Source organism: Monodon monoceros, unplaced genomic scaffold (genome assembly GCF_005190385.1).
Source record: "Monodon monoceros isolate NGI ecotype Baffin Bay Population unplaced genomic scaffold, NGI_Narwhal_1 Super_Scaffold_15, whole genome shotgun sequence".
NCBI lineage: Eukaryota > Metazoa > Chordata > Mammalia > Artiodactyla > Monodontidae > Monodon > Monodon monoceros.
Window position 1 is genome coordinate 50,080,808 of NW_021703771.1, and position 26,150 is coordinate 50,106,957.

The following is a 26,150-nucleotide window of genomic DNA, read 5'->3' on the forward strand; positions in this document are numbered from 1 at the left end:
TCTTAAGTATTGATTCCCTTTATTTTTTATTTGTAGCCATAAACTTTACCCCAATATTGTATTTTCATGATGGTGTTGAAAGAATATATAAACCTGGTCAGTCAAAACAATTTGATGCACAAGTGTTACTGATGAAATAATAGATCATTAAGTTGGTGTAGGAAACTATGATTCTACTTAGGTTGACTTTCATATGTTTACACACATATGAGGACCACAAGCCATACTACAGGGACTTCTCTGGACCCAGTGGACCCAGTGGTTAAGACTTCACCTTCCAATGCCAGGGGTGTGGGTTTGATCCTTGGTTGGGGAGCTAAGATTCCACATGCCTCGCAGCCAAAAAACATAAAAAAACAGAAGGAATATTGTAACAGATTCAATAAAGACTTCAAAATTAGTCCACATAAAAAAATCTTAGAAAAAAATACTGCATACGTTACCTATCCTTTCTTTTATAGAAGTTTCTTAGGACATTTTCTATGTGGCCTATCTTTTAGGAAAAAATAGGACACAAAAAATAGGGAAAAAAGGACACTAGAGACTTGTCCTACTTGATACTTACTTTACATAGACTTGGGAAAGTGATATTCAAACCTTTTATCTACAGAAAAGTGCTGTATTTTGTTTTGCTACAATTTTTGGCACCATTATCCTAATGCCACAGTAACAACTTGTGTATAGAGTAGACCTATATTTCTCTTCTTAGTAAGTAGTTGGAATTCTCTTATAGTAAATAGGCGCCAAGGTCTTAAGAGTATTTATTTTATGTATTGTCTGTCCCATTTCAATTGTGGGACGTTAGTTTAGCTATTCTTAACTCAAGTATCTTCATTGAGAGTAACCTTGGACTTTGATTCCCTTTTTTAGTAAGCCTTAATTTGAAGCTTGCTAGTTTTGCATGTTTTATTTAAGCACTTATGTTGGTTTACTCTATGTATCTTGTGTCTGTTGAAGTGCCCTTTGACCCAGTTCCTTGAATCTCAGATTTAGCTTTTAAGGAGTGGGATCTCAAATTCATCTTGTAAGTCTTAGTGGTAACCATTCTCCTACTTATCTTTAGTAGGCAGATGACGGTATCTTTATATTTCTGAGTCAGAAAAAGTACAGTAGTTATTCAGTAAGTATCAAAATCTTATTTTCTGTGCCCTCTATATTTAAATTCAGTCCCTTTTGTAATAGTTTGGATTGAGGAAGATGGCTTTTGTGTAAATTAACAAAAGAGCAAAAATTAGAGCATTTAATAGAGGAATTAATCTTTCAGGCCTTCTCAAAATTATCACTGCTGCTAACATTTAATAACTGCAATTTCAATGGAAGATGGTGAATGAAGAAAAAAAACTATTACTGCTGGGCATATAATTGGTTTGTCATGTATTTAGGTATGCTTTTAAAAAAACACATCTTTTAATATGCTTTAAAAAAACCAAACATTTATATGCTTGTGTTTGAGACAGATCTTTAGACAGTTTTAGAGTCTTATAGACTTCAGCTCGACATCAATACTTAACAAATTGTCTGTGTGATCTTGGGTAAGTCTTCTCAATTCTCTGAGTCTCAGTCTCCTCATCTATAAAATAGAGATAATTCCTTTCTTGACAGATTTTAGAGAAGTTTAAGTAATACACATAAAATGTTTAGAATAGTGCCTGGCATAGCAAGTGTTGGGTAAATGTCATTTCCCCTTTAAGAATTGTTTCCTAAGCACAAGTCCTGAATTCACATGGTAGCCATAGTTGAAAAGTTAGCTTATTTTTTAAACAGGAAGTAATGAAGCAGATTGTCAGAGGAGTAAATGGCCTACTATGTATGGATGTAAGCATAAATCTTAAGTTTTCGTGCATACATTGCCATGAGTAGAAGATACTACAGTTATGAAGGAAGGATTCTGGAGTTGTGTCAAGGTTAGTTGCCATTCTGTGTAATTGAACCAAAGTTTTCCTAGTCTCATAAAAATATATAGTAAAAACTAGTTCAAGTCTGGTGTTCTTAATTAAAGATATTGAGGTCTGGCTTATCTGACTGAATTTTTTTATTTTTATTTTTCATAAATGATAACATAGTGAGAATGAATCCCTTTGGAAGGAGGTGTCAGAATTACGAGCAAAACATGCACAACAGCAACAAGTTATTCGAAAGGTAAGCTTTTTTCTCTGTGACTGTAATCTGCATTTGTTTAATGAGTACCATTTGTGACCCCCCCCCCCCGCAGAAATCTCTATTGAGTAGTCAGTGATTGATCTTAGTTTCTTATGTATTGGGTACACAGAAGTAAAACTATGAAATCAAACAAATTAAGCCAAGTGTTACATATTCTTTGTAATAAAAAAAAATTCTTATTAGCTAAATGTAGTCATTCCATACTTCCAGATAATGTTTCATTAGCTTTTAGTAAAATTTTTTTGCCTGATATAACAACTTTATTATACTTAATTCTTAGGAGTATAATCAATATACTACCAATTTCTTAACATTTTATGTAAAAGACATAGCTTTACTGTGTGGGATTTTTTTTTGTTTTTTGTCTTACTATTTTTTATTCTAAAAGGCATAGATATGGCCTTGGAAGATAAATGACTAATATTTTCAAATCAGTCGATCAAATTATGTGTTCAAAAAATGAGTTATAAGTGTATGCCACTATTAGTATGTGCAGAAAAGCAGTTAATGTAGTGTTGTAAAATAAATCCTAGATTTTAGTATATGAGCTGAAAATTACTGGGGGAACAGAAAATCTCTCTGCTGCAATTGTGTCCTTGTGATTTAATCTTCTCATATCAGTTTTCATATGTTAATAAGAGGTGAAACGTAAAAGTAATTAAGGCAGCTATTTTTTGCTCATGAGTAAACTGGACTAAGTTTAAGCAACAGGTTTTATCAGGGGAGGGAGGGTGGGAGAGCTTCAGTTTGTTCCTAGTCAGAGGCCGTTAGCTAAAAATAGTGTTATGACTGAAAGGATATGGGTGTAGTGGAGCAGGCTTAGAACACAGAGATGAATGGTAGCTGTAGCCTTTGGCCCATAGTCAAAATAGGTATACTGATTTTTAAAAATAAGTATGCAAGTGAAGGTTGAATGTAGGATTCAACTTTAAGTGTTTAGTCCAAGTACATGTATTTTTAAAACTTTCATATTTGATTCCAACTTGAAACCCTGTTTAAGAATACCTGATTTTAAATGATAGGTGTACCTTAACCTGTGCTTTATTTTTAAAATCTGTTAATCTTTTTCAGAAAACAATGTTTTGGTTAAATATCAACTCACAATACTCCATAATTTGTTGGGTTTTTTTTTTGAAAGCAAGGATAGTTGATAAAATACTTACTTAACATTTCAGTTTTTCATGAAATCTAACATTCTTTCTGCTCAAATTTGAGTTTGAATCTATGTGTTTTAGTGGGGTTAGGGAGTTTACATAATGCATGATGACAGGTGATAATTTTTTCTCTATTCCTGGAATTTGTTTCTAATTCTGCCATTTACTGTTTGGCCTTGGATTAATTGGAATAATATATGGGAGGTGTCTGTTATAGAACTTGTCAGCTAAAGAAGTCCAATGATGTAAATGTTAAATGCCTCATCTTCTCCTTCAGGAAACGAACTCTACAACATAATGCCAAAGTGTCAGAAGAGAACTGAAATACACAGCAAATTTCAGGAGAAATTTAGCCAGAGATTCATGTTCTTGTAAATTCAGCCAACTAATGTTTTAAGAATTTTCCCTAACACTTTTTTATAAATTAACAAAAGTAATTGGACTATTTCATAGATATCTTTAAGGTTAAATGTTGTCTTTTCATCAGCTGTCAGCATTTTCTTTTGAATAAGCAATTTAGTGGCTAACCTCCTTTTCATAGACTCTAATGCTGTCTAACTCTTCGACTAAAATGTCTATATTTTTTTCCATGGCAAAGTTAATACTGATTGTAAGGCAAACCATTTAGTAGCCTCGTTTGGGGGAGAATGTACAAAATTAAAGCTATACGGTGTGTATTTTCAATGGACAATTCTCTATTTTAATTGTGTAATTATATTTCATAAAGCTTGTACAAGGAACTCTTCTGCAGAGTCTAAATAGTCATCAGTCACTTGGCCTTTATTCATAACATCTCAGTGATATACTGCTGCTTTTTTTTAAAATAAATTTTTTAAAAAAATATTTATATATCTTTGGCTGCCTTGGGTCTTCATTGCTGCACGCGGGCTTTCTCTAGTTGTGGCGAGCGGGGGCCACTCTCATTGCGTGGCTTCTCATTGCGGTGGCTTCTCTTGTTGTGGAGCACGGGCTCTAGGCGCGCAGGCTTCAGTAACTGTGGCATGTGGGCTCAGTAGTTGTGGCTTGTGGGCTCTAAAACGCAGGCTTGGTAGTTGCAGCGCACGGGCTTTGTTGCTCCGTGGCATGTGGGATCTTCCTGGACCAGGGCTCAAACCCGTGTCCCCTGCATTGGCAGGCGTATTCTTAATCACTGCGCCACCAGGGAAGCCCCTATACTGCTTTTAATAGTTTACTCTTTTAACTCCTTTAGGCAGTATAATTTCAAGACATACCCTAAACCAGTTCTCACATTCATATCAGTATCACCTGGAGGTCTTGCTAAACAACACATGTTGCTAGACCTCATCCTCAGAATTTAAGATTCAGCAATTCTGGAGTGAGGCAGAGAATTTGCATGTTTAAAAAGCTCCTAGGCCAGTGCTGCTGGTCCATGGACCACACTTTAAGAAACACTATCATAAAATATGAAGTATTGTTTGCATGTCTTGATCTGTTTAATAGTCTTTTTCTAAATTTAATCAGACTCTGAAGATTAAATCAGCTTCCCGTGATTGTCATCAGGAAGCTTTGACAGATGTTCAGTGTCTCAATAATAATTTTTCTAGAGTTAGCCAATAAACTTTTTCTAACTTGAAAATAGTAAGATCTATTCTGAGAGAGTTGGCAGTTTCTTTTGCCTCTAATTGTATTACCTGGTATAAGAAAAATATCTGTCAAACATCAGTTTTATTTTCTGCGTCATAATCTTCTTGAAAGAATTTTAAGTAAAAATAGGGATCTGTATCCAGGCATGCTTGGTACTTATCATCAAGACAAATAATTGAACTGAATATTTGATAGATAAATAGGTGGATGGGTGGGTAGGAAGCTAGATATATAGATAGATATATGGGTAGATGGATGTCCTAGGTACCTCTATATCTTAGGTAGCAGCAACTTTATCACAGGTTGTTCTTCTGCCTGGATGCTGGTACATTTCTTTAAATATCATTGTAAGATGCATCCAAATTTAAAATGTTAATATGTGAGAAACTATGTGACTTAGAATAGAGGACATACAGTACCTGCATTAATTTTATAAGACTTGTAATATAGACTAAAGAATTAAGAATCTATGATGGAATATTTCTTATTTATATTTTCCTTTTAGATTGTCCAGTTTATTGTTACATTGGTTCAGAATAACCAACTTGTGAGTTTAAAACGTAAAAGGTAAGATTTTATGATAATACATTTTGACCTATCTATAGACAACCAAACGTTAGAATTTAATCATGAATGGTCTGCATTTGCTGAGTATATGCGTGTTGTCCCAGATGAACAGTCCTCCCTTGTTAAATTATACTTCTAACATTTCAAGAGTGGTGGTGTTGCCTACTATTGTCATCTTGCTGTTTTTGAGAGAATAGCCTAAATGGTCGTTTTACATACATACGGTTTATAAAGAGTTCATCTTTCATTCACATTAGCAAATTATTGTAGCATTAGTCCTCAGTGAGAGAAACTCTTAAAGAGAGGATACATGCTGAAAAAAGCATAAGAAGTTTTTACTTGATATCTCATGTTTAATCTACTCACAAGGGTCTTTAAAAACCTGTACATTGACCATGGGTTGTGATACCCATAAATGTCAGTAACTACCTTTGTCACAATTAAAACATAAGGAAAACAGTGGACAAAGGAATAGGTAGAAGGAGAAAAATTATCTTGTAAGGCAAAGGATTTTAGCAGAGCTTGGTTATACTTACAGCTTATGCTGTAGAATTAACTCTACTTCCACTGAGTCTTTGTGATATTACCTACTTTTTACTATGTAAGAACCATAAAGAGTTATGTAGTTCAGTCAGCAATGAAGTATATTTGGGGAGAGTAATTTATAGTGTTTATTATAACAAAGATAACACAGAAGAATGGAGAAGTAAAAGCCGTGGATACACTATCCCCCATACCCCTCCAAAGAGGTAATCGTTTTTAAGAGTTTCTTGTGTACTGAAATTTTTTATTCATTATTAAAATGAGTGTGTTTATATGTGGCTAAATTATTAGAAGCAATTTAAACTCCATGTATGTTTGCTCACTGAACTTCATGTATATCTTCTGATTTTCAGACCTCTACTTCTAAACACTAATGGAGCTCAAAAGAAGAATTTGTTTCAGCACATAGTGAAAGAACCAGCTGATAATCACCATCATAAAGTAATTTTTTAAATTCTGTTTTATATTTATTACCTCAAACTAAATTTTATTACAGCAGTATGTCATGCATTTGAAAAAGTTTAGTGAATAATTAACTGTTCATCCTCCAGCTTTTAAATCATGACATTTTTTATCATTTGCTCTAGATTATTTTAAGAGATAAACTATTACAAATACAGTTGTCTCAGTTACCTGTTCCCAAGTTCATTTTTCTCTCCCTCTCCAGTCTCCCCTGTCACCCAGAGATAAATCACTATCTTGAAGTAGTATGTGTCATTCCCATGGCCGTTTGATGTGTGAATCCATAAACAATATTTGGTATTATTTTGCATATGTCTAAGCTTTATATAAATGATATTATTTTGTACATATCATTTTGCAGTGTGGCCTCTTTCACTTGGTCTTGCTTTTGAGATTTATTAAACATAGAGATTTAGTTGATCTTAACTACTATATGAGATTAATTGTTATGATAATGTAATTATGCACTTGTCCATTGGTTATTTTAAGTTGTTTCCAACTTTTATTATAAATGTGTACAGACCTAGACTCTTTTACTGTAGCAATTTCAAAAAATATTTTTGTTTACCTTCATTTTTTCACAAGCTCTCTGGGTAAATTGTCAAACTTATACCCAGTGGCAATTAGTTGAGTCCAGACTTCTTTTAATATCTGATTATCATTGTTACTTTCAAATCTTAGAATTCTAAATACTGCTTTAGATTTATTATTAAAGTATTGAGATTTTTGTTCTCAGGCAAGTCAGAGTTAACCTGACATCTGGTTCCTCTTCCCACTGTTTAAATTATCAAGCATACCTGTTTTTAGGATTGAAGACTCATGTAAATGGGTGAAGATTTCTTAATTTAACTTGATTTGCATCTTTTGCCTCTATATTATCTAGAGTTGAAATTGATAGAATTTTCTATTATAATAATGACTTTAGTTTGCTTTGGAGAATTGAATGTTTTTTTATTAGTGTATCCATGGCCTGAATATAGCTGTAGCTGAATTAAAAAAAATAATAATTGCTAAAATGCCAGACTGACATTTAGCTGTGGAATAGTTGAAGTGTTTTTTTCCCCCTTTTAAAGAAACCATTTAATGAGTAAGAATAAAACATGGTGTCAAACAGAGTAGCTTGAGATGAAATAATCCCCATCAGCCCAGTGGCCATCTGGTTATGTTCGAGATTTCTAATGAAGTCCTAAGACTTTTTTACTCTTTGGGTATAAAAAATCTTTAAAATTTGAAGATCTTTTCATGGAAACATTCTGAGGCATGTCATCTTTAAGGTCCCTTACAGTAAAAGAAATAGTTAAGTAGCATGCAGATAATACATCTCATACCTCTGTAAATTGGTACTTCTAATACCAATTTAGTGTATAAGTCCCATAAGGGCAGAAAACATATCTGTTTTGCTTACCATCGTATCTCAGTGCCCAGTTAACATTTTTTAAATGGTATGTTGTTTGGTAGTCAAAATAATTTCAGTTTTTTGATATATTTTCTACCTGATTTTTTAGGTTCCACACAGTAGGACTGAAGGTTTAAAGCCAAGGGAGCGGATTTCAGATGATATCATTATTTATGACGTTACTGATGATAATGCAGATGAAGAAAATATCCCAGTTATTCCAGAAACTAATGAGGATGTTATATCTGATCCCTCCAAGTAAGGAGATTGTGAAATACAATTTTTGAAAATATTACTCTTTTTTTATCAGAGATCTAAATTTAAAACTACTTTATTCTTTGATAAACTAATATCTGACTCATATTTTAATTATTGAACTGAAAAATTAAGCCAAATTATTCAAGCATATAACCCCCCTCCCTCCAGCGAAAAGACTCCCAGCAAAAAGTAATGAGAATTCATTCTTATTTTTAAAGTTTGGAGTTAAAGACCTTTAATTGATTCTTTGTGGTCTTATATTATATGAAGTATCAATATTTTTCATTAAACTACACACCCAAGAAAAGCCTTTTGACAGGTGGTTTGGGGAGAGAGTTTCCATGGAGAGTGACTGGATAGGGTGAATTTATTGAATTAGTCTGAGAATGTAATTGGTTATTTCTCATATTGCTGATCTAGCTGTAGCCAGTACCCTGATATTGTCATTGTTGAAGATGACAATGAAGATGAATATGCACCTGTCATTCAGAGTGGAGATCAGAGTGAACCAGCCAGAGAATCCTTAAGTTCAGGCAGTGATGGCACCAGCCCTCTCATGTCTAGTGCCGTCCAGCTAAATGGCTCATCTAGTCTGACCACAGAAGATCCTGTGACCATGATGGATTCCATTTTAAATGATAACATCAATCTTTTGGGAAAGTGAGTATCATCTAAAGGTTGTCTAAGTTTATTTGCTTTCTTTGTTTACTTCACATGTTCTTTTTCTCTTTGAATGATTTTCCTTTCAGGTTATGAACCTATGTAGTCAACCTTTCTGTTCTGGCTAGTGCTGAGCTCTGCAGATGGTATTTTGAGAAAGATTTAATTATCCCAAGAGCAGTCTTGGGATCTTCTTGTCAATTCCTCAGATTTCTGTAATGAAATACTTGGTTTTGAATGTCTTAAAAAAGTGTGTATGATTGTGTGTATTTGTGTTTTTATCAGGACTGTGGAATAATACAATCTCTATGAAGGAACTTATTTTATAGCAAAAGAAAACTAGAAGTTAGTAGCAATATAACCAGTAGTAAGAGGTTAAACATTTTATAATTTATAGTATAGAGGAAAAAGATAAATCAGACTGGGTTATTGCAGAACCTTTTTTCTTTAAATACTAAAGTTTTGTATAAAGGCTGTGGGTTCTCAATTAACCAAGTTTTTTTGAATCCTAAATAGTGAATAGGATCTCTTAAGGTTAAGAATTGGTAAGGATTCAACAATTGCTAGGAATATTTTGCCTAGCTAGACTGCAGTGTGATTTTAAACATAAAAGCAAGGAAACCTAATATTTGATTTTTTTAAAATCTTTTTTCCTTAGGGTTGAGCTGTTGGATTATCTTGACAGTATTGATTGCAGTTTAGAGGACTTCCAAGCTATGCTGTCAGGAAGACAGTTTAGCATAGACCCAGATCTCCTGGTCGATGTAGGTACTTTGAATATTCTTTGTTGTACCGGCAGTTTGTGTATTTATGTATAGTATTTATAAATCAGTGCATCATATTCTTGAATTCTACACTGTTTTTGCAGTTTATTTTTTTTAATGAATGGTTTTGTTTATTAGAATGAACAGATGGGTTCAGGAAAGTGAAGGAGGGAGATCACTATTTGTCTCTGAGTAGAAGTTCAGTTAATCCCTGTGTAACAACATATCAACTCTGTTCAACAGTACTATTAAATCCAGGTCTTGTCTGGACTTGTTGCTGTGTTATGTTTTGCTCTAGAGTAAATTGTCACTGAATAGAAATCAGTGCAAATAGTATAAATAATTAGCCAGGAAACAGCATGGAGGCACTTCTTAATACTTTGGGAATTAATGTTTTTCAGTCAAATGTATTATATGTTATTATATTTAAAATTTTTTTGGATTGAGTCCTAAGATTCCCCTATTCCAGTCCTCACCACCACCTATATGAACTTGATTCCTATGTTGTCTGGACTTTGAATCCTTGTCTACCATTTCTGGTACTAACCTTGCTCTCTTTTCTCTTGTTCCTACCACTCCTCTCTCTCTTACCTAAAGCTTTCTATGTGGCCTGGTCTCATCCAGATGAATCTTGTTCTTTCCCCTATTTTCATTTTCTGTTGTGTTATTTTTTATTTTATTTTATTTTTATTTGCGGTACGCGGGCCTCTCACTGTTGTGACCTCTCCCGTTGTGACCTCTCCCGTTGTGGAGCACAGGCTCTGGACGCGCAGGCTCAGCGGCCATGGCTCACGGGCCCAGCCGCTCCGCAGCATGTGGGATCTTCCCGGACCGGGGCACGAACCCATGTCCCCTGCATTGGCAGGCGGACTCTCAACCACTGCGCCACCAGGGAAGCACCTGTTGTGTTCTTTTACTTGAAAAGTTTTTTTGTTCTTTGTTTTGCATTTTTTTCCTTAAAATACAGCTTCTCTTGCATCAGAGGATTCTATAGTTTGTCAGTGTCACATGACTTATTTTTCCTAAATCATCAGTGCCTCACAGGATGGATTTCACCTTCTTTGAAGATTTCCTTTCCATGTTATTCTCTTAACTGAATTCAACATCCATGTTAATGACCTATTTGGACTTGTTTAACAGTAACTTGACAGCCCTTCTTGATTCTATCAGTCTTTGTCCCCAATCTGAATCCAGAGACCTTTTAGAATATCTCTCCCTTAGATCACTAAGAAGGAAATAAAATCCTGTAATTCTGACTCTACAAATCCTCACAGTCTTCAAGTAGGTCATTTTAATTTAACTTTGGAACAGTTATCACGTTCTTTTGTCCTCACGACCTTATCCAGCCAACACTTCCCTATTCACAGAGCATAATTCACCATGCCCTGATACTCTCATCAGCTGTGGAATCTCATATCCTTTCTTCTTAGAGGAAGTACTTCCTTTTTAAAGCCAGTCTGTACACCTGCCCCCCACCTCTCTGTTTTTCTCTCTCTATCCTTGATCTTTTCCAACTGCCTTGATGTGTTGCTCTGCTCATTTACCATTCTGCTTCTCCAGTCCTTTTACTACAAAACTGTAGAAATGAGTGGCTGTATTCGTTACTTTTTTTTTTCACTCTATATTTCCTTTGAAACCCTGGATTGCCTTGCTTATTTACTCAAAGCCTGTGCTGTCTTGGTATATCCAGTGTAAGTAGCCTGCAGCTTTTTTTTTTTTTTCTTCAAATTAGGCCACTGGGCTAGTGGAAGAAGGTTTGTTTTGAATCAGACAGATTTGGGTTCCATTTTTGGCTCATGTTACTTACTAGCTAAGTTATTAATCTTGGGAAAGTTAACCTCTCTTGCTCAGTTTCCCCATCTGTTAAATATGGCTGATGCCTGACGTGAAGGGCTTTTGTAAGGATTATAAGTAATTAACACTATTACTGTTTAACACTACTGATTTTCTACTGTAGAACTTTTCCTGTTGATTTTAAAGGCACTGGACCTCTTTGTTCTCTTCCTATCTCCCTAACCATTCTGTTTCCTCTAAGAGCTTTTCTTTTTCTTGCTGTCTTCTACTTGTGGATATTCCCCAAGGTACCCAGTCTTTTATCCTGTTTTTTCCTACCTCTCTTCTTTTTTCTATCCTGCCTCTCTGGAGGGATTTTGGCTTGTAGGATTGCTCTCAAATGTATATCTCCAGCTCTTAATATTTTTTAAAGTAACCTTTGCTTGAATTCTGATTCCATGCCTTTGGGATCATCAGTTAGATCTTGCCTTAAATTATTTGTTTTTAACACCAAACCTTTGTTTATTTTCTAAACTAGCTACCTTTTTAAGCTTTATTTTCTGTAGTGGTATCAGTCTTCTGTTACCCACACAAGATAGTAATCACAGTAATCTTGGTTTCTTCATCTCCTTGTTCACCAAGCCTGTGTATTTTCCAAAATAACATTCACAAACCATCCCTACTTTCTTTTGGGTTGGCCAGAAAGTGCCTTCGGTTTTTAAGTAAAAATAAGACAATTTTTCATTTTCACCAAGAACTTTATTGAACAATGTATTCACCATTTTGTTCCACTACCTTCTGCCATTTTTCATACACCTTCATAATTCCATCTTCCCAAAACTTTTTATCTTTTTGAGCAAAGAACTAGTCCAGGTACCTTTTACAGTCTTCCAGGGAATTGAATATTTTTCCATTAAGAGAATTCTGTAAAGATCGAAGTAAATGGAAACCTGAAGGTACAATATCTGGAATATGGCTGATGAATCCGAACTTCCCAGCCAAGCTGTAACAGTTTTTGCCTGGATATCAAAGAAACATGTAGTCTTGCGTTATCCTGATGGAAAGATTATGAAGTTTCTGTTGACTAATTCTGGATGCTTTTCGTCAAGTGCTGCTTTCAGTTGGTCTGATTGGGAGCAGTACTTGTTGGAATTAATCATTTGGTTTTCCAGAAGGAGCTCATAACAGAGGACTCCCAATCCCACTATATACACAACATCACCTTTGGATGAAGACAGGCCTTTGGTGTGGTTGGTGGTGGTTCATTTCACTTGCCGCATGATCTCTTCTGTTCCACATTATTGTACAGTATCCACTTTTCATTATTGTATGGTATCCACTTTTCATCACAATTTGTTTTAAAAAGGAATGTTTTCTTTACATTTAAGTAGAGAATCGCATGTAGAAATATGTTTGAGAAGGTTTTTTCACTTAACATATGTGGAACCCAAACTTCTAAGCGATTAACATACATATTAACATAACAAACTTCATAGTGACTTTCAATGCTCAATTTGAATATTTTGAATATGTCAGCTATCTGCCATGTGGTGTAATGTTGCTTGTTCTAATTAATGTCTCGATTTGATCGCTATCAACTTCAACTGGTCTACCCAACCGTGGAGCATCGTCCAGCAAGAAATCTCCAGCACGAAACTTTGCAAACTACCTTTGACACGTTCAGTAGTCACAGCACCTTCTCCATACACTGCACAAATCTTTTTGTGCGTTTCAGTTGCGTTTTTACCTTTCTTGAAATAGTGAAGCATAATATGCTGAAAATGTTGCTTTTTTTTCTTCCATCTTCAATATTAAAATGACTACATAAGAATTCACCAATTTTAATTTTTTTTTTAAATGCACGCTGATATGACAGCTGTCACAATACAGTCTAGCAAGATTGTTTCAAATGAAGTTAAAGACAACTAAGTGCTGCTAGAGCCATCTTACAGAAAAACCAAATGAACTTCTGGGCCAACCCAATATTTTCACTGTTGCCTCTCATCTAAGACCTTCATTGTTTATTTCATCCTTGAATTTTGGGGTATTGTCATAAATAAAAAATCTACCCATAGGTTGCCTTATTCTCTGAGATGGCAAAGATGGTACGAACGTGTGTGAGTAATAAGTATGCTGAGAAGCTCATGGGTTCTTGCTGCAGAGTTCAGTACAAGTGACCCAGTGTGGAATCAGTAGGAGAAACTTGACCTTAGAATTCAACTGTGTCAGCTCCTCATACATGATCTATTTTCCTACTTCAGACCATGTGTCTGCTGGGAATACATGAAGGTATCCCTGAGTCAGTGGGTAGAGGGATTGAGGCAAAGAAGGAGTGAGGAGTTTATACTGCTGGTCCTCCTCAGATGCCACTCTCAGTAGGGACAAAATCTGGTCAGGCCTCTGAGGCAAGTACAAGCTGAACTGGTAGAGATTGGCAGTGATGTATAGTTACCTACTCTTAAGAAACTGAGTCTCTTCCTCTTCATGGATCAGTAGGAGGAAAAGTTATGAAAGGAAGAAATGTTAATGAAAGGAAAAGAAGAGCTGGGGATATTTTTAGGGCTACAATGAATGTGGAACTTTAAGGAGAGGAATCAGTGTTTAGAGAGGGTGGAAGAGCGTCTCTGCATTTCATTCTATCCTGCAAACCATTTGGTGTGCTCATTCTCTTAAAATGCTTTAGTCAGTATATTTCATTACTCAGGCCACTCCCAAGTCTCTTATTGCTGACAGAATGTCCTGTCCATTCATTGGCCTTGCCGTACCTTTTGAACCTTATGTATACAACTTACTATTCAACTCAGGACTTCTGCATTATTTGGACTTACCATCTTATTTGTAGAACTTACCTCACAACCATTTCTTCCTCTCTGTTGTTGCTAATGCTGTAACAGTGTACTCCTTCATCCTCTCCTTTCTAAGTCCTAACCGTTCTCCAGGAACTACATGTCACATAGTTTTATCGAGACTTTTTGTTTCATCTGAGGGACAGGGTGTGTGTGTGTGTCTGTTTTCCTTTCTCTTAGCTCCTTAGTACTTTTGAGCCGCACCATCCATTATTATTGTAATACTGGATTGTATCTGATCATATGTTGCTATTTGATGTTATTCTTATTTTGCCTTTTAGATTGTAAGCTCCTGGAGAGCAGGAATAGTGTCTTCATCTTGTATTCTTCATGATGTCATTTTCTTAGATGCTCAGTAAATCCCTGTGGACTGGATGACTTTGAAGCTTATGACATAAACAAAAGTTATGTTTGTCAAGTGGCTGGTCTGAGGAGTGCAGTAAGCAGTAGGCAGTGGTCTTTGCATTTATGGCTTCCCTTGCTAGGTGAGGTGAAAAGAACCAACATGGAGTTAAGCCATTTGGTCAGAGGGCTCTACTTGAGGTGTAATTTAGGAACCACTGTCATAGAGCAGATTCTATAAGTTTATCACATAATTAGCAGGTAGTCAGTGAAGGCTCTTGTCAGGGCAAGGGACTCAGCCCTGGGTGCCATTTAAGGCCAGAGGCTTTTAGGGAGGAAAAAATAAAGGAAATGAAGGAGAGGGGAGGTGGGGAAAACCACTATTTGTCTCAAGTGATTTACCCTACTACTTTATAGAATAGAAATTCTTAAAACAGCTAATGCATGGGCTAGCTTGCTCTGCTTTTGTTCATTTTTCTTTCCGCTTTTCTCTTCCAAACTTGCTTTACTATATGGAAACTTCCTAGTGCAGGAGCTACATCTTTTCACCCAACATGGCTGTATAGAAATTTTGAACACACAGTTAATTTTTTTAAAATATTTTTTAAACTTATCATCTTTCTTGTTTGGTCTTTCAGCTTTTCACTAGTTCTGTGCAGATGAATCCCACAGATTACATCAATAATACAAAAGTAAGTTTTAATTTGTGTTGCTCAGGACCCGTAGCTGTAAGAATTTGAAAACAGTCCTAGTAAGTAGAGAGCAGTATCACTCCTAGTTACAAAAAGCATTTTATATTCTTACCTAATAAATGTGATCAAGATAATAAAATTCTAGATGAAAAATTAGCTTTTGGTTATGGGGTGAATCATTGCCCAGTTCTTCTGTGCCTTGTGCTATTAAGTACCAGTGTGAAATCAGCCCTCAATGTGCTGGGAAATAAACTGACTAAATTTGGCATATTCAGGTGTATCACTGAAAAAAATTATTAGAATATGATTTCTTCATGTTCTGTGTCTTCATTTTACATTCTTATTCCATCTATAAAAAACTTCTCAGCATTTTTTTATTGAAAATTTAAGGGTACCCATATTTTAAAATAAGTTCCTTCATTAGTATACAGTAAAAGCACAGGGATTTATATTATTTGTAGGTAAGGTGAGTTGGAACAGTGAAGTATGGATTTTGGACTTTTTTTTTTTAAGTAATTGTTTTATTTTCTTAAATGTATAGTACCTGCAGTTGGGATTAGCAGATGTTAACAAATTCTTTAGAACTGGTTTTTAATGAGTAATAAGAACAGTGTGAAATTGTTAGAGCAGACCTTTAGAAATCATTCTGTTTCGTTGTATAGCTTATTGTCTTGAGTAGGTATATACTTCATTTATCTTGTATTTATACCAAATTGTTCTGTAATCCCTGTTTTTCGTTGAATAAAAAGGTAAATCAGGTCCCCTGAAATGTGTACAAATTCTAGATTAGTGGAATCAAAATTTTTATTCGTGTTCTTTATAGTAAAAAATGAACACATATTAAATAAATATGAGGTATTAGAGTGGGGAGGTGGAATTTTTCTGACCATTGTCATGTGTGAGGATGGCCTGACCACATTTTCTACATTTTCAAAGTTATAGCCTGGGTAACTTAAAGTTGAAGGAATTTGTGAATTTTTGAACTAGAAGGTTGATTATACATTCAGTATTTGGATGATTTATATCAGGGGTTGTCATACTTTTTCTGTGAAGACTAAATATTTTTGGTTTTGCATGAAGCCAGGTGTTCTCTGTCACAACTAGTCAACTGCAATTTGTAGTGCAAAAGCAGCCGTAGACAATACATAAAAGAATGAGTATGGCTGTGCTTCTGTAAAACTTTACTTTCAGTAAAGTCAGGATGCTGAATTTGGCATTTGGACTATAGTTTGGCTAGGTTTATATTATAAGAATCTGTGGACCACGTCAGTACTGTGTTTCAGTAAATATATTATTGAATGTGAGACCTTAAGTTGAATGAACCCATATCATGCATTCATTTAGTGAATGTGCTGTACTGTTTGTTTATTGTTAGACATTGAGTCGTTCTCTATTCTTGAATCATCTCCTGTTCCCAGAAGCTTTTAGAAATAGCAGTTAAACAGCAAGTTTACATATTGCTCTATAGTACTATAGAAAAATTAAAATTGAGAGTGATTCTTTTTATCATAGTTTTAGAATCTAGATTGTTTTTAATAATTGACACATCAGCTGTCATTCCCTTGCTCATGACAGGTATTATGTGACATGTATTACAGCACTCTTTACTAATGAGTCAGGATGCCTTATACTCCTCACTGTAGCAGTCTAAGTGGTCACTACTAATAAGCAACAGTTTGTATGGGAGATGAAACCCATTTGTCATCCTGGTTCTAATATGCATTTAGAATAACAAGAGTGGCATCCTTGGAAAATACCTATTTTAGGAAGTAGAAAAATACAGAAGGTATTATTTCATTAATGTTTATTTATTGTGAATGCTAAATGAGAAATATTTTAATGTAAATTTTGGTGGAAGTTTAAGTAGTTTTTATTATGTCTTGGAGTCATTATCTATGAAGCCTGGAAACTTGTACTGCTTAATTTTGTGATGAATATCAGGGAAATTATAGGAATTAGTATGTTTGTTACATCATATATAGTTTACAAGTGTGCAGATATCCGGGACTTACAGCTATTCAGGAAAAATTGTGAACCTCAGCACCTCAGTTTGAACATCGTTGAAAAGAACACTGAAGAACTTAACATTTAAAGATTAATCCCCTTACAATCAGATGTAAGGAGAGAAGACAGTGGTTGAAAGAAGCAATTTAAATGACAGAAAAGAATTGAAAGAGCCAAAAAGGAAATGAAGAAACACCACCTCAACTTTGAGGCTTCCAAATATAGGGATAAATAGTTTGAAGGATGTTATCCTGAGCTACTGTAAACGTGTTCACTTATGCTAAATATTCTGTTTGTCAGTGAAAAGAAATGTGTAATACGTTTTAAATCAAAGCTGTTTAAAATGAATTTAATTGTTTAAAGAATTATCTCTTCATTAGCAATTAGAAATTAGCCATCTTTGATTCATTACCATCTTCTACTCTTGTCAAATTCTGTCTGTTCTACTGCTGAAATGCTCCCTCCTTTTTGTACTTAGTGTCATCCTAGTTCAGGTTCTTTGTTTCATCCACCTGATGACAGCAGTAGTTTTCTTAGGCAGTTTCATTACCTCTACTCAAATCTCTTTCTCTCCCTAGTTCATCTTTCCTGATGCTCCCCTTTCCCATATATTTCAGAGAACATACCAATATTCTTATATTTTACCAGTTTTTAATTTTTTGCTATTTTTCAGGAACATATAAAATATGAGACAAGTATTTTTATATTATTTTTTCTCTTTTAGTCCGAGAATAAAGGATTAGAAACCAAGAGCAATGTAGTTCAGCCAGTTTCAGAAGAGGGAAGAAAATCTAAACCCAAAACAGGTAGGTATAAATGTAGTATTAGTTTTTTTAAATAAAGATTTCTGTGTAGAAACTGGGCCAAGGAAGGTTTTGCCATGCTTAACAATTGAACACAGATTTGTATTAGTCTCAGTTCTATGCATAACGTATCAAGGTTCCAGCATATAAAGGACATTGAATTGGTGTAGTAATAGTTCTTAAAGATTGTCATTTTTCCCCCCCTATTTAACTTCAGGAGAACTGAAAGAACCCTCAGTTCTTAATTGTTGAATAAAAGTATACATTTTCTGACTTGTACATTTTTAAATTTACTGACACAAAGTGTGATATTTCTTGTTTGGCTATATAAGGGTAATGATTGCACATATGCACATCTGCTTCTGTTTTTTCCATCATATAGCTTGAACTCTATATAAGCTGGTGATAAAAGATCAGTCTTCTTATCTTTGTTATAGATAAGCAGCTTATACAGTACACTGCCTTTCCACTTCTTGCATTCCTCGATGGGAACCCTGCTTCTACTGTTGAACAGGGGAGTACAGCATCATCAGAAGTTATGTCCTCTGTAGATAAACCCATAGAAGTTGATGAGCTTCTGGACAGCAGCTTGGACCCAGAACCAACCCAAAGTAAGCTTGTTCGCCTGGAGCCATTGACTGAAGCTGAAGCTAGTGAAGCCACACTGTTTTATTTATGTGAACTTGCTCCTGCACCTCTGGATAGTGATATGCCACTTTTAGATAGCTAAATCCCCAAGAAGTGGACTCTACGTGTATATATTCATCAAAATGATGAACTATTTATTTTAAAGTATCATTTGGTACTTTTTTTTGTAAATTGCTTTGTTTCGTTTAATCAGATACTGTGGAATCAAAAGCACCTTTTGCTTTTCTCACTAACCACACACTCTTGCAAAGCTTTCAGATGTTACCCAGCTACGTAGGTACATAAGATTTGATGCGTTAAATCACAGTATTGGCATATCTTTAAGTTGGATTCAAATGGCCATTTTTCTCCAATTACAGCAAATTGGATTTGTTTTTTACATGTATGTTCATTAACCCCAGTTAAACTTTTTGTTTCTTTGTTTTACTTGTTGATGCTGTCTTGTTTGCATTGAGTGTAAGTCACTATAACTAATGGTAGAACTCCTAAAGCTTTCTCTGTTCCAGTTGCTTTTATTAAGTATTTTTCACTTGACTTCTTTATAAAACTGGGAACATAAAGTGCCTGTATCTTGTAAAACTTCATTTGTCTCTCTTGGTTCAGAGAAGCTCATTCATGTCCAACAGGAAAGGCAACGTGTACTTGAGTGCTTGCTGTCTGAGGCAGTCGCAGCTCCGTGTACATAGAAGGGGGGTGGGTGCCGTCAGCCCATCCACCTCGCTGGACTAGTTTTAAGTAAAAGTTTTCTGGTTTGTTTGTGTTTTTTTGAAGCATAATATTTAGTAAAATAAATATAATGAATGTTGCGTACTAGTGTCTGTTATGTGTCTTCTTTGGAGGTGACATCCATGTGACAGTTTTTCCTTTTCATAGGAAGTAGACTTAAACTGTAAACTTTGTCTGTTGTCCATTATTCTTAATATGAGTCATACTAAGATCTTTGTGCCTCATCTCAGAAGATAGACTGTGTATTGCAACAAGGAAGAAATTTAATGCCTCCAAATTTAAAAATTATGCTGGCTTGCTTTCTATGTTGCTAATAAAGAACTGAGAAAAGTATGCTTCCAGTTGTCCCAAATTAGGTAAGAACATTATCACTGGATGCTAAGGGCCTATAATTTTTGCCCTGAGAGAAGATAAGAGAAAGTTAAATCACTTCTTTCCTTTGCAGCACTTGCTCAGAAGAATTAGACTTAATGCAAGGCCAGGGCACTATCACTTGAAGAATTGTACCTTCAAGCAGAGGACTGAAAGCAGTGAGCTAGTATCTGAATATTTTCTAGGGCAGTTGGATGAGCAATTGCCAAGATGGCCTTCCTGTTGGTTATAGTCTCAGTATCTTGGAACTCTCTTACTGTGATGTAAAATTTCAAATAAAGCGTAGCACAGAGGGGTAAGAAACCCTTCCTTAGCAGATCCTAAAATACTTGGCTCTGACAGTGGGATCTTGGTGAACTAATTTAAGAACCCAGAACAGTTTTCTGCGTAAGCTTTAGAGATCACTTTCTTAGAGATTGTTAAGATGTGAAGAGCTTAGAGACTGAGGAGAAGAGAGCTTCAGAGCCTTTTTCTTTTTCGCTTCCCTTCCTCAATGTGGGATATGATTAAGTTTCTTCTCCTTTGGGGATAACTCTAGAAGTATTTAAAAAATAATTTTGAAAACCTTATACCTCCTAGTACTTTTTAAGGTGACATTTAAATTTTTTCATCTTAAGTATTCGGGAAGAGTTTAGGATAGTGTTAAATACTGCCATTTTAAAAAATAGTTGTTACGTGCTTTTAAATGTATTGGAAAGAATCTAAATACCATAGTGATTTGATGTTCTTCATCATCCATTCCACTTCCTCCAAAGAATTTTATCCTACTTTTATTATGCATGACAGTCATACATTGAATATAATTGTTGCGCTTCTCTGCAACAAAATTTGAAATTTTATTCTGTAACCTTAAGATTCTAAGCATTAAAGTTTGTCTCCAATTATAAATACACAGTTGATTAAAACAGTATAAACGTATGTGGCAGAGACTGTTAACTGATTGCTGAACCATTTCCTATCATGCAGTTAGATTATTTCCACCTTTGTAAACAGGGTAGCTATGTAATTGAATTCTAATAAATCAGGAAAAGTGATGTTCAGAACTTGCAGGTCTGGTCTGTGAACATCTCCCCCATGCAACCCTCACCTTTTACCCATCTACTAGCTTGATGCAGAGGAGTATGTGGCTTCCGAGTATACACAGGAGAAGGGAGAAACCTGGCTTCCTGAATCACCGCTTAGAGGAGAGCCACCCATCAATCCTGGATATTCATTTAGACTTCAGGTGGGGCGGCGGGGGGGACAAACCTTTATTATATTCTGTCTCTGAATTTTGGGGGACTGATCTGTTAGAGATTTTAGTGTTCGCTAATAGAATATAGTCCAAATTTTGATGAACTGTTAAACATACAAAGTAAAATTTTACCAGAAATACATCTTTTTGTGGGGTGAACAGATCTCAGGGATTTTTTTTTCCCCAGATGTTTTATTATCTGGGGGTAAGTTTATATCAATATAATAAGAGCATCAATTTTTTTTGTTTTTATAGAGTCCTAAGAAACTTTTATAAAGAGATTGTTACAGCAGTGTCACTCAATTATTTGAAGTCCTTCATAATTCACTAAGTATTTTAAAATTTATTAGCTGTTAATTTCATTAGATCATCCTGATTCAATTTCATCGAAAGATAAAAATCACCTAAGGATTTTTTAAACCAGCGTCGTTCTCTTACCAATATTTAAAATTGTCTCTACTTCTGTGTTTAGCGGTTTTATCCAAAGTGCCTTGGTATTAAGACTCAGAATGAATTAAGAGGTATTATATATCCTTTGTTTTGTCAAATGTGAAAAGAGTAATTGTTAAGAGGGATGATGCCTTGTCCTGAGGCATCTTTTCAAGCACATCAACTTTAGGAAATTTCCATGTACGCGTGGAAATTGAACATCTGGAAACTGATTCCTTTAAAAGTAACCTAACTTGTGTTTACTGCAGAAAGTCTGTGTGCTGTTTGGAAAACAAATAGCATAGTATGAATACTTTAGAGGGTACCCCTCATCTTCATCCCACCTCCAAGCTTCTTTTGCCTCAGTGGGATACAAGTAGGCCCACAGGAGAGCCTGTGACTTACAGCTAAGTGTTCTTTTGGGGTGTGTCACTGTGTTTCATAGGGATGGTATATACTCAGGAATTTAGAGGCTGAAGTGTGAGAACAAAAGGTCCACAGACTGGGAAAATGACACATGATGAACATACATAAAATGCTACATTTGAGAATTAGAGCCTAATTGAAATATCAAGCATACATGAAATATTTTGAGAATCAGTTGCATATTAGGCCATAAAGCAAGTCAAATTTCAGGGAATTGGTTTCAAACAGAGTAACTACAATACAAATAAGCTAGACCTTGACAATTTTGAGGCGTACTGGCATGATATTTTGTAGTGCCCCTCAATTTGGGGTTACCTGATGTTTCTTCCTATTAGACTGGGATTATGGGTTTTGGGAAAGATCATAGAAGTGAAGTGCCACTTTCAACACATGAAAGGTAAGTGCTATCAACCTGATTTTTCACTGCTGATATTAACCTTGACTTACTAGATTGAGCCCAAAGCGTCTATAATATCTCTTGTGCAGTCTCAAAACCAACCCAAGCAGCCCGATTTTGGACTTGTCAGCCTCTGTAATTTGTACACACACACACACACAGACAAACACATACCCTATTGGTCTGTCTCTCTGGAACAGGATAGTACTAAAAAGGGTGGAACAATGGCCAAATAGTGACAAGTTGTCTATTTAGGTCTTCTGCCCATTTTTTGATTGGGTTTTCTTTTTAATATTAAGCTGTATATGTATATTTTGGAAATTAATCCCATGTCAGTAGCATCATTTGCAAATAGTTTCTCCCATTCTGCAGTTTGTCTTTTGTTTATGGTTTCCTTTGCTGTGCAAATGCTTTTAAGTTAAATTAGGTCACATTCACTTATTTCCATTACTCTAGGAGACGGGTCCAAAAAAGTGCTGCAATTTATGTCAGTGTTTTGCCTATGTTTTCCTCTAGGAGTTTTATATTACCTGGTCTTACATTAGGTCTTTAATCCATTTTATTTTTGTATATGGTATTAAACAATGTTCTAATTTCATTCTTTTACATGTAGCTGTCCAGTTTTCCCAGCACCACTTACTGAAGAGACTCTCTTTTCTCCATTGTATATTCTTGCCTTTGTCATAGATTGTCCACAAGTGAGTGGGTTTATTTCCAGGCTATCCTGTTCCATTGATCTATGTGTCTTTTTGTCCCAGTGCCATACTGCTTTGATTACTGTACCTTTGTAGTATAGTCTGAAATCAAGGAACGTGATTCCTCCAGCTCATTTTCTTTTTCAAGATTGTTTTGGCTATTCGGGGCTTCTTGTGTTTCCATACAAATTAAAATTTTTTTCTGTTCCAGTTCTGTGAAGAATGCCATTGGCAATTTGATAGGGATTGCATTGAATCTGTAGGTTGCTGTGGGTAGTATGGTCATTTTAATACTGATTCTTCCAAGCCAAGAACATGGTATATCTTTCCATCTGTGTTGTCTTCAGTTTCCCTCATCTGCATCTTAAGTTTTCAGAGTACAGGTCTTTTGCCTCCTTAGGTAGGTTTATTTCTAGGTATTTTATTCTTTTTGATGCAAAGGTAAATGGGATTGTTTCTTTAATTTCTCTTCCTGATATTTCATTGTTATGGAATAGAGCATTTTATTATAATTATTTTTAATACTATCTATCTTAATTGTCAGAGAAAGAAGCATCAGTTTGCCACTCAGGGAAAAAATGCCTGGAGGACACAGCAAGTGTAGAATATCTATCAATCAAATGAATTAAAAATATTCTCCAAACTTAACTGGTCTCCCTCCTGAAGGTTCTTTAGGAGAACACCACTTGAATTACCTTTGAGATCCACTCAGGAGTTTCTTACAGAGGACCAAAAGGGTAAATATCACCTTAAAAACAAACAACTCAGTTTTTCAGTACAGAAAATGGTCAGTTAACCCTCAGTGTCACATACACAGGAAGAAAGTAGATCTGAATATTATACCACCTAAATTCAAACTGCTAAAGAATTAATACACCACACACTTTCTCTGAATTCATTTATTTAAAGATAGAACACAGCCATTTGAAATCATGAACACAATATCAACACAGGTGGGAAATTAAATTGTTATACTTCATTCACATTAATAAATATCTTAAAAGAAGCAAATGTAGATTTTAAGATTCATTAAGACACTAATCACACAAGTAACTAAGAGTTTCTACCTAACACTGATACTGCTTGATTTTCAGGTTGAAAGATTATAATCTATATATTTCAATTGGATGGCAGCAAATACAAAAGCATCTTTTGAACTGTTTAGTATACTGTAAGCAGGAGTTTACAGCAGTCCATCATTCTCCTGGCCTGTCTGTGTGTAGAAGGCATGCTGGACACCAGCAACTCACATCACATAAATTATCCACCACTCACAAGGTGTAAAATCTATTATGCATATATTTGAATAGTAATTATTTTTGAATGCTAGAAAGAATGCCAGTTGTTTTGACAGACTTGGGATTTCCCAGCTTTGCCACTGATAAGCTGTGTTTAAGCCTATGCTTCAGTTTCTTTTTTTTTTTTGCGGTACGCGGGCCTCTCACTGCTGTGGCCTCTCCCGTTGCGGAGCACAGGCTCTGGACGTGCAGGCTCAGCGGCCATGGCTCACGGGCCCAGCCGCTCTGTGGCATGTGGGATCCTCCCGGACCGGGGCACGAACCCATGTCCCCTGCATCAGCAGGCGGACTCTCAACCACTGCGCCACCAGGGAAGCCCAGTTTCTTCATTTTTTAAATGAGAAAACTAAATGAGACTTTGTCTACTGAAGCCTATTTTGCAGTTTCTTCCTGTTCTGTCAAAAGTTTATCAACTCTGATTTTCAAAACGAAATTTCCAAGTGATTTTCAACCTCCTAACCCATGATTATCCTTTTCAAGGCCTTTGTCTAAATCCTTCAGAGTTCCTAATCACTCCACTGAACCCACTGAACACATTTTAACACATCTGCATGTGTTTATAATGACCAAAACAAAGTTCACTATGTAAGTATGGAAGGCCATCCCTACCCAGGAATCATTACAAACCACCTTGGGTATTCAATTTAGTACCCACCACCAGCAATCTTTCTTTGAAAGCTCTGTATCTCAGTCTCCACCATAAGCTACACTGTTGTCAATCAAACACTCCACACCTGTGTAAGTTCCTTCTCTTCCTATCAAGGGAAAAATCTGAAAAGATTTTTTAGAAAACTGGCATTTAACTGACTTGTTTATACAATTTTAGGATAGCCATGTTCTTTGCAGTATCCTGTAGGGCAAGGCATCAAATATTTCAGAAGGCAGCCATAAATTTCGTATTTTTCTAAAACAGCTTAAGTTATAACACAATTTAAAAATCAAACTGTCAAGCAGTTTTGTTTTTATTCTTTTCACAGGTACTGAGCAAAGGATAAACCTAACAATGTCCACTTCTCCTAACTTACCACCACCAACATACTCAAAACTCTGCTTCAATCTAAAACACCTATCAATGTGCTTGGCAAGACTATAATGAATAAAATGGCAAGCGGTAAAATCTAATTCATGCCAGAACACTGGAGAAGTTACATGGGAAGCACACATATATGCAACTTTAAAAAAGTTGGGAATACTGTTAATTTCAAATAAGTGATGATCAAAGTGAGACTTTCATGCCAGAAGTCCCATTCAGTCAAAATCACGATTTGTAAGAACAACTGGTGCCACCAGTGTCCAAACATACAGCACAATGCCAATCCAACTAGAAGAGATTTTCACCCAGACAGCTGTCCACTGACTTTTCATCTCACGAGAAGGCTCATACCTAAAATTTAAGGAAAAAAAAGGGGGGAGAGGTTGGATTATCGGTCATCAAGCCATCAGGCTTCATTACTTCAGAAATATTCTTTGTATATAATTTGTGATAACAGATATATAGTTGCTGGACTAATTATCTGTTGCCTTGCTTTTCCACACCACTTTGATAGCTAATGTGAAGGTAAAATCAATTTTCTTTAAAGGAGTAGAGGACATAGGCCTCTGAAACAGCTCTTTTAGCTAATACTCAGAAAATCTTTATGTTTTTCTGGCTCACTAATTACGAGATAGAGAAATGGAATGTGACCTCTAGATAAATAAATAAGACATACAGTTCAGAATTGGTAAGTCTTTATGTTATAAAGAATATAATCTGTTCAGAGTGTATATGGGAACCCCCTCCACCTTCTCAGATTTAAGAAACTGGGAAGGAAATACATCCCAAAGTTAGCTGACTTCTATGTTGATGAAACATACCAAAAATATTTTTCATCTAATCTTAACATTTACTATTAACCT

The 26,150-nt window shown here is 35.4% G+C and overlaps 2 protein-coding genes across 3 annotated transcripts in view; one reads left to right on the top strand and one right to left on the bottom strand.

The window, feature by feature from the left end:
- HSF2 (heat shock transcription factor 2) overlaps positions 1 to 19,487 on the top strand; it is a 36,662-nt gene extending 17,175 nt beyond the window's left edge. Inside the window, exons 5-13 of one of the 2 annotated variants that reach the window (XM_029224326.1) lie at positions 2,064 to 2,139; positions 5,425 to 5,486; positions 6,383 to 6,470; positions 7,997 to 8,145; positions 8,566 to 8,805; positions 9,464 to 9,569; positions 15,169 to 15,222; positions 17,951 to 18,032; positions 18,467 to 19,487. In XM_029224326.1, coding sequence (XP_029080159.1) covers positions 2,064 to 2,139; positions 5,425 to 5,486; positions 6,383 to 6,470; positions 7,997 to 8,145; positions 8,566 to 8,805; positions 9,464 to 9,569; positions 15,169 to 15,222; positions 17,951 to 18,032; positions 18,467 to 18,759 — 1,150 coding nt within the window. In that variant the 3' untranslated portion in view covers positions 18,760 to 19,487. The remainder of the gene's footprint in view (positions 1 to 2,063; positions 2,140 to 5,424; positions 5,487 to 6,382; positions 6,471 to 7,996; positions 8,146 to 8,565; positions 8,806 to 9,463; positions 9,570 to 15,168; positions 15,223 to 17,950; positions 18,033 to 18,466) is intronic. The other variant, XM_029224327.1, reaches the window with a different exon arrangement.
- A 4,360-nt stretch (positions 19,488 to 23,847) lies between these two features.
- SERINC1 (serine incorporator 1) overlaps positions 23,848 to 26,150 on the bottom strand; it is a 32,189-nt gene continuing 29,886 nt past the window's right edge. The window contains exon 10 of the mRNA XM_029223960.1: positions 23,848 to 25,638. Within this exon, the coding sequence (XP_029079793.1) occupies positions 25,503 to 25,638 (136 nt within the window). The 3' untranslated portion in view covers positions 23,848 to 25,502. The remainder of the gene's footprint in view (positions 25,639 to 26,150) is intronic.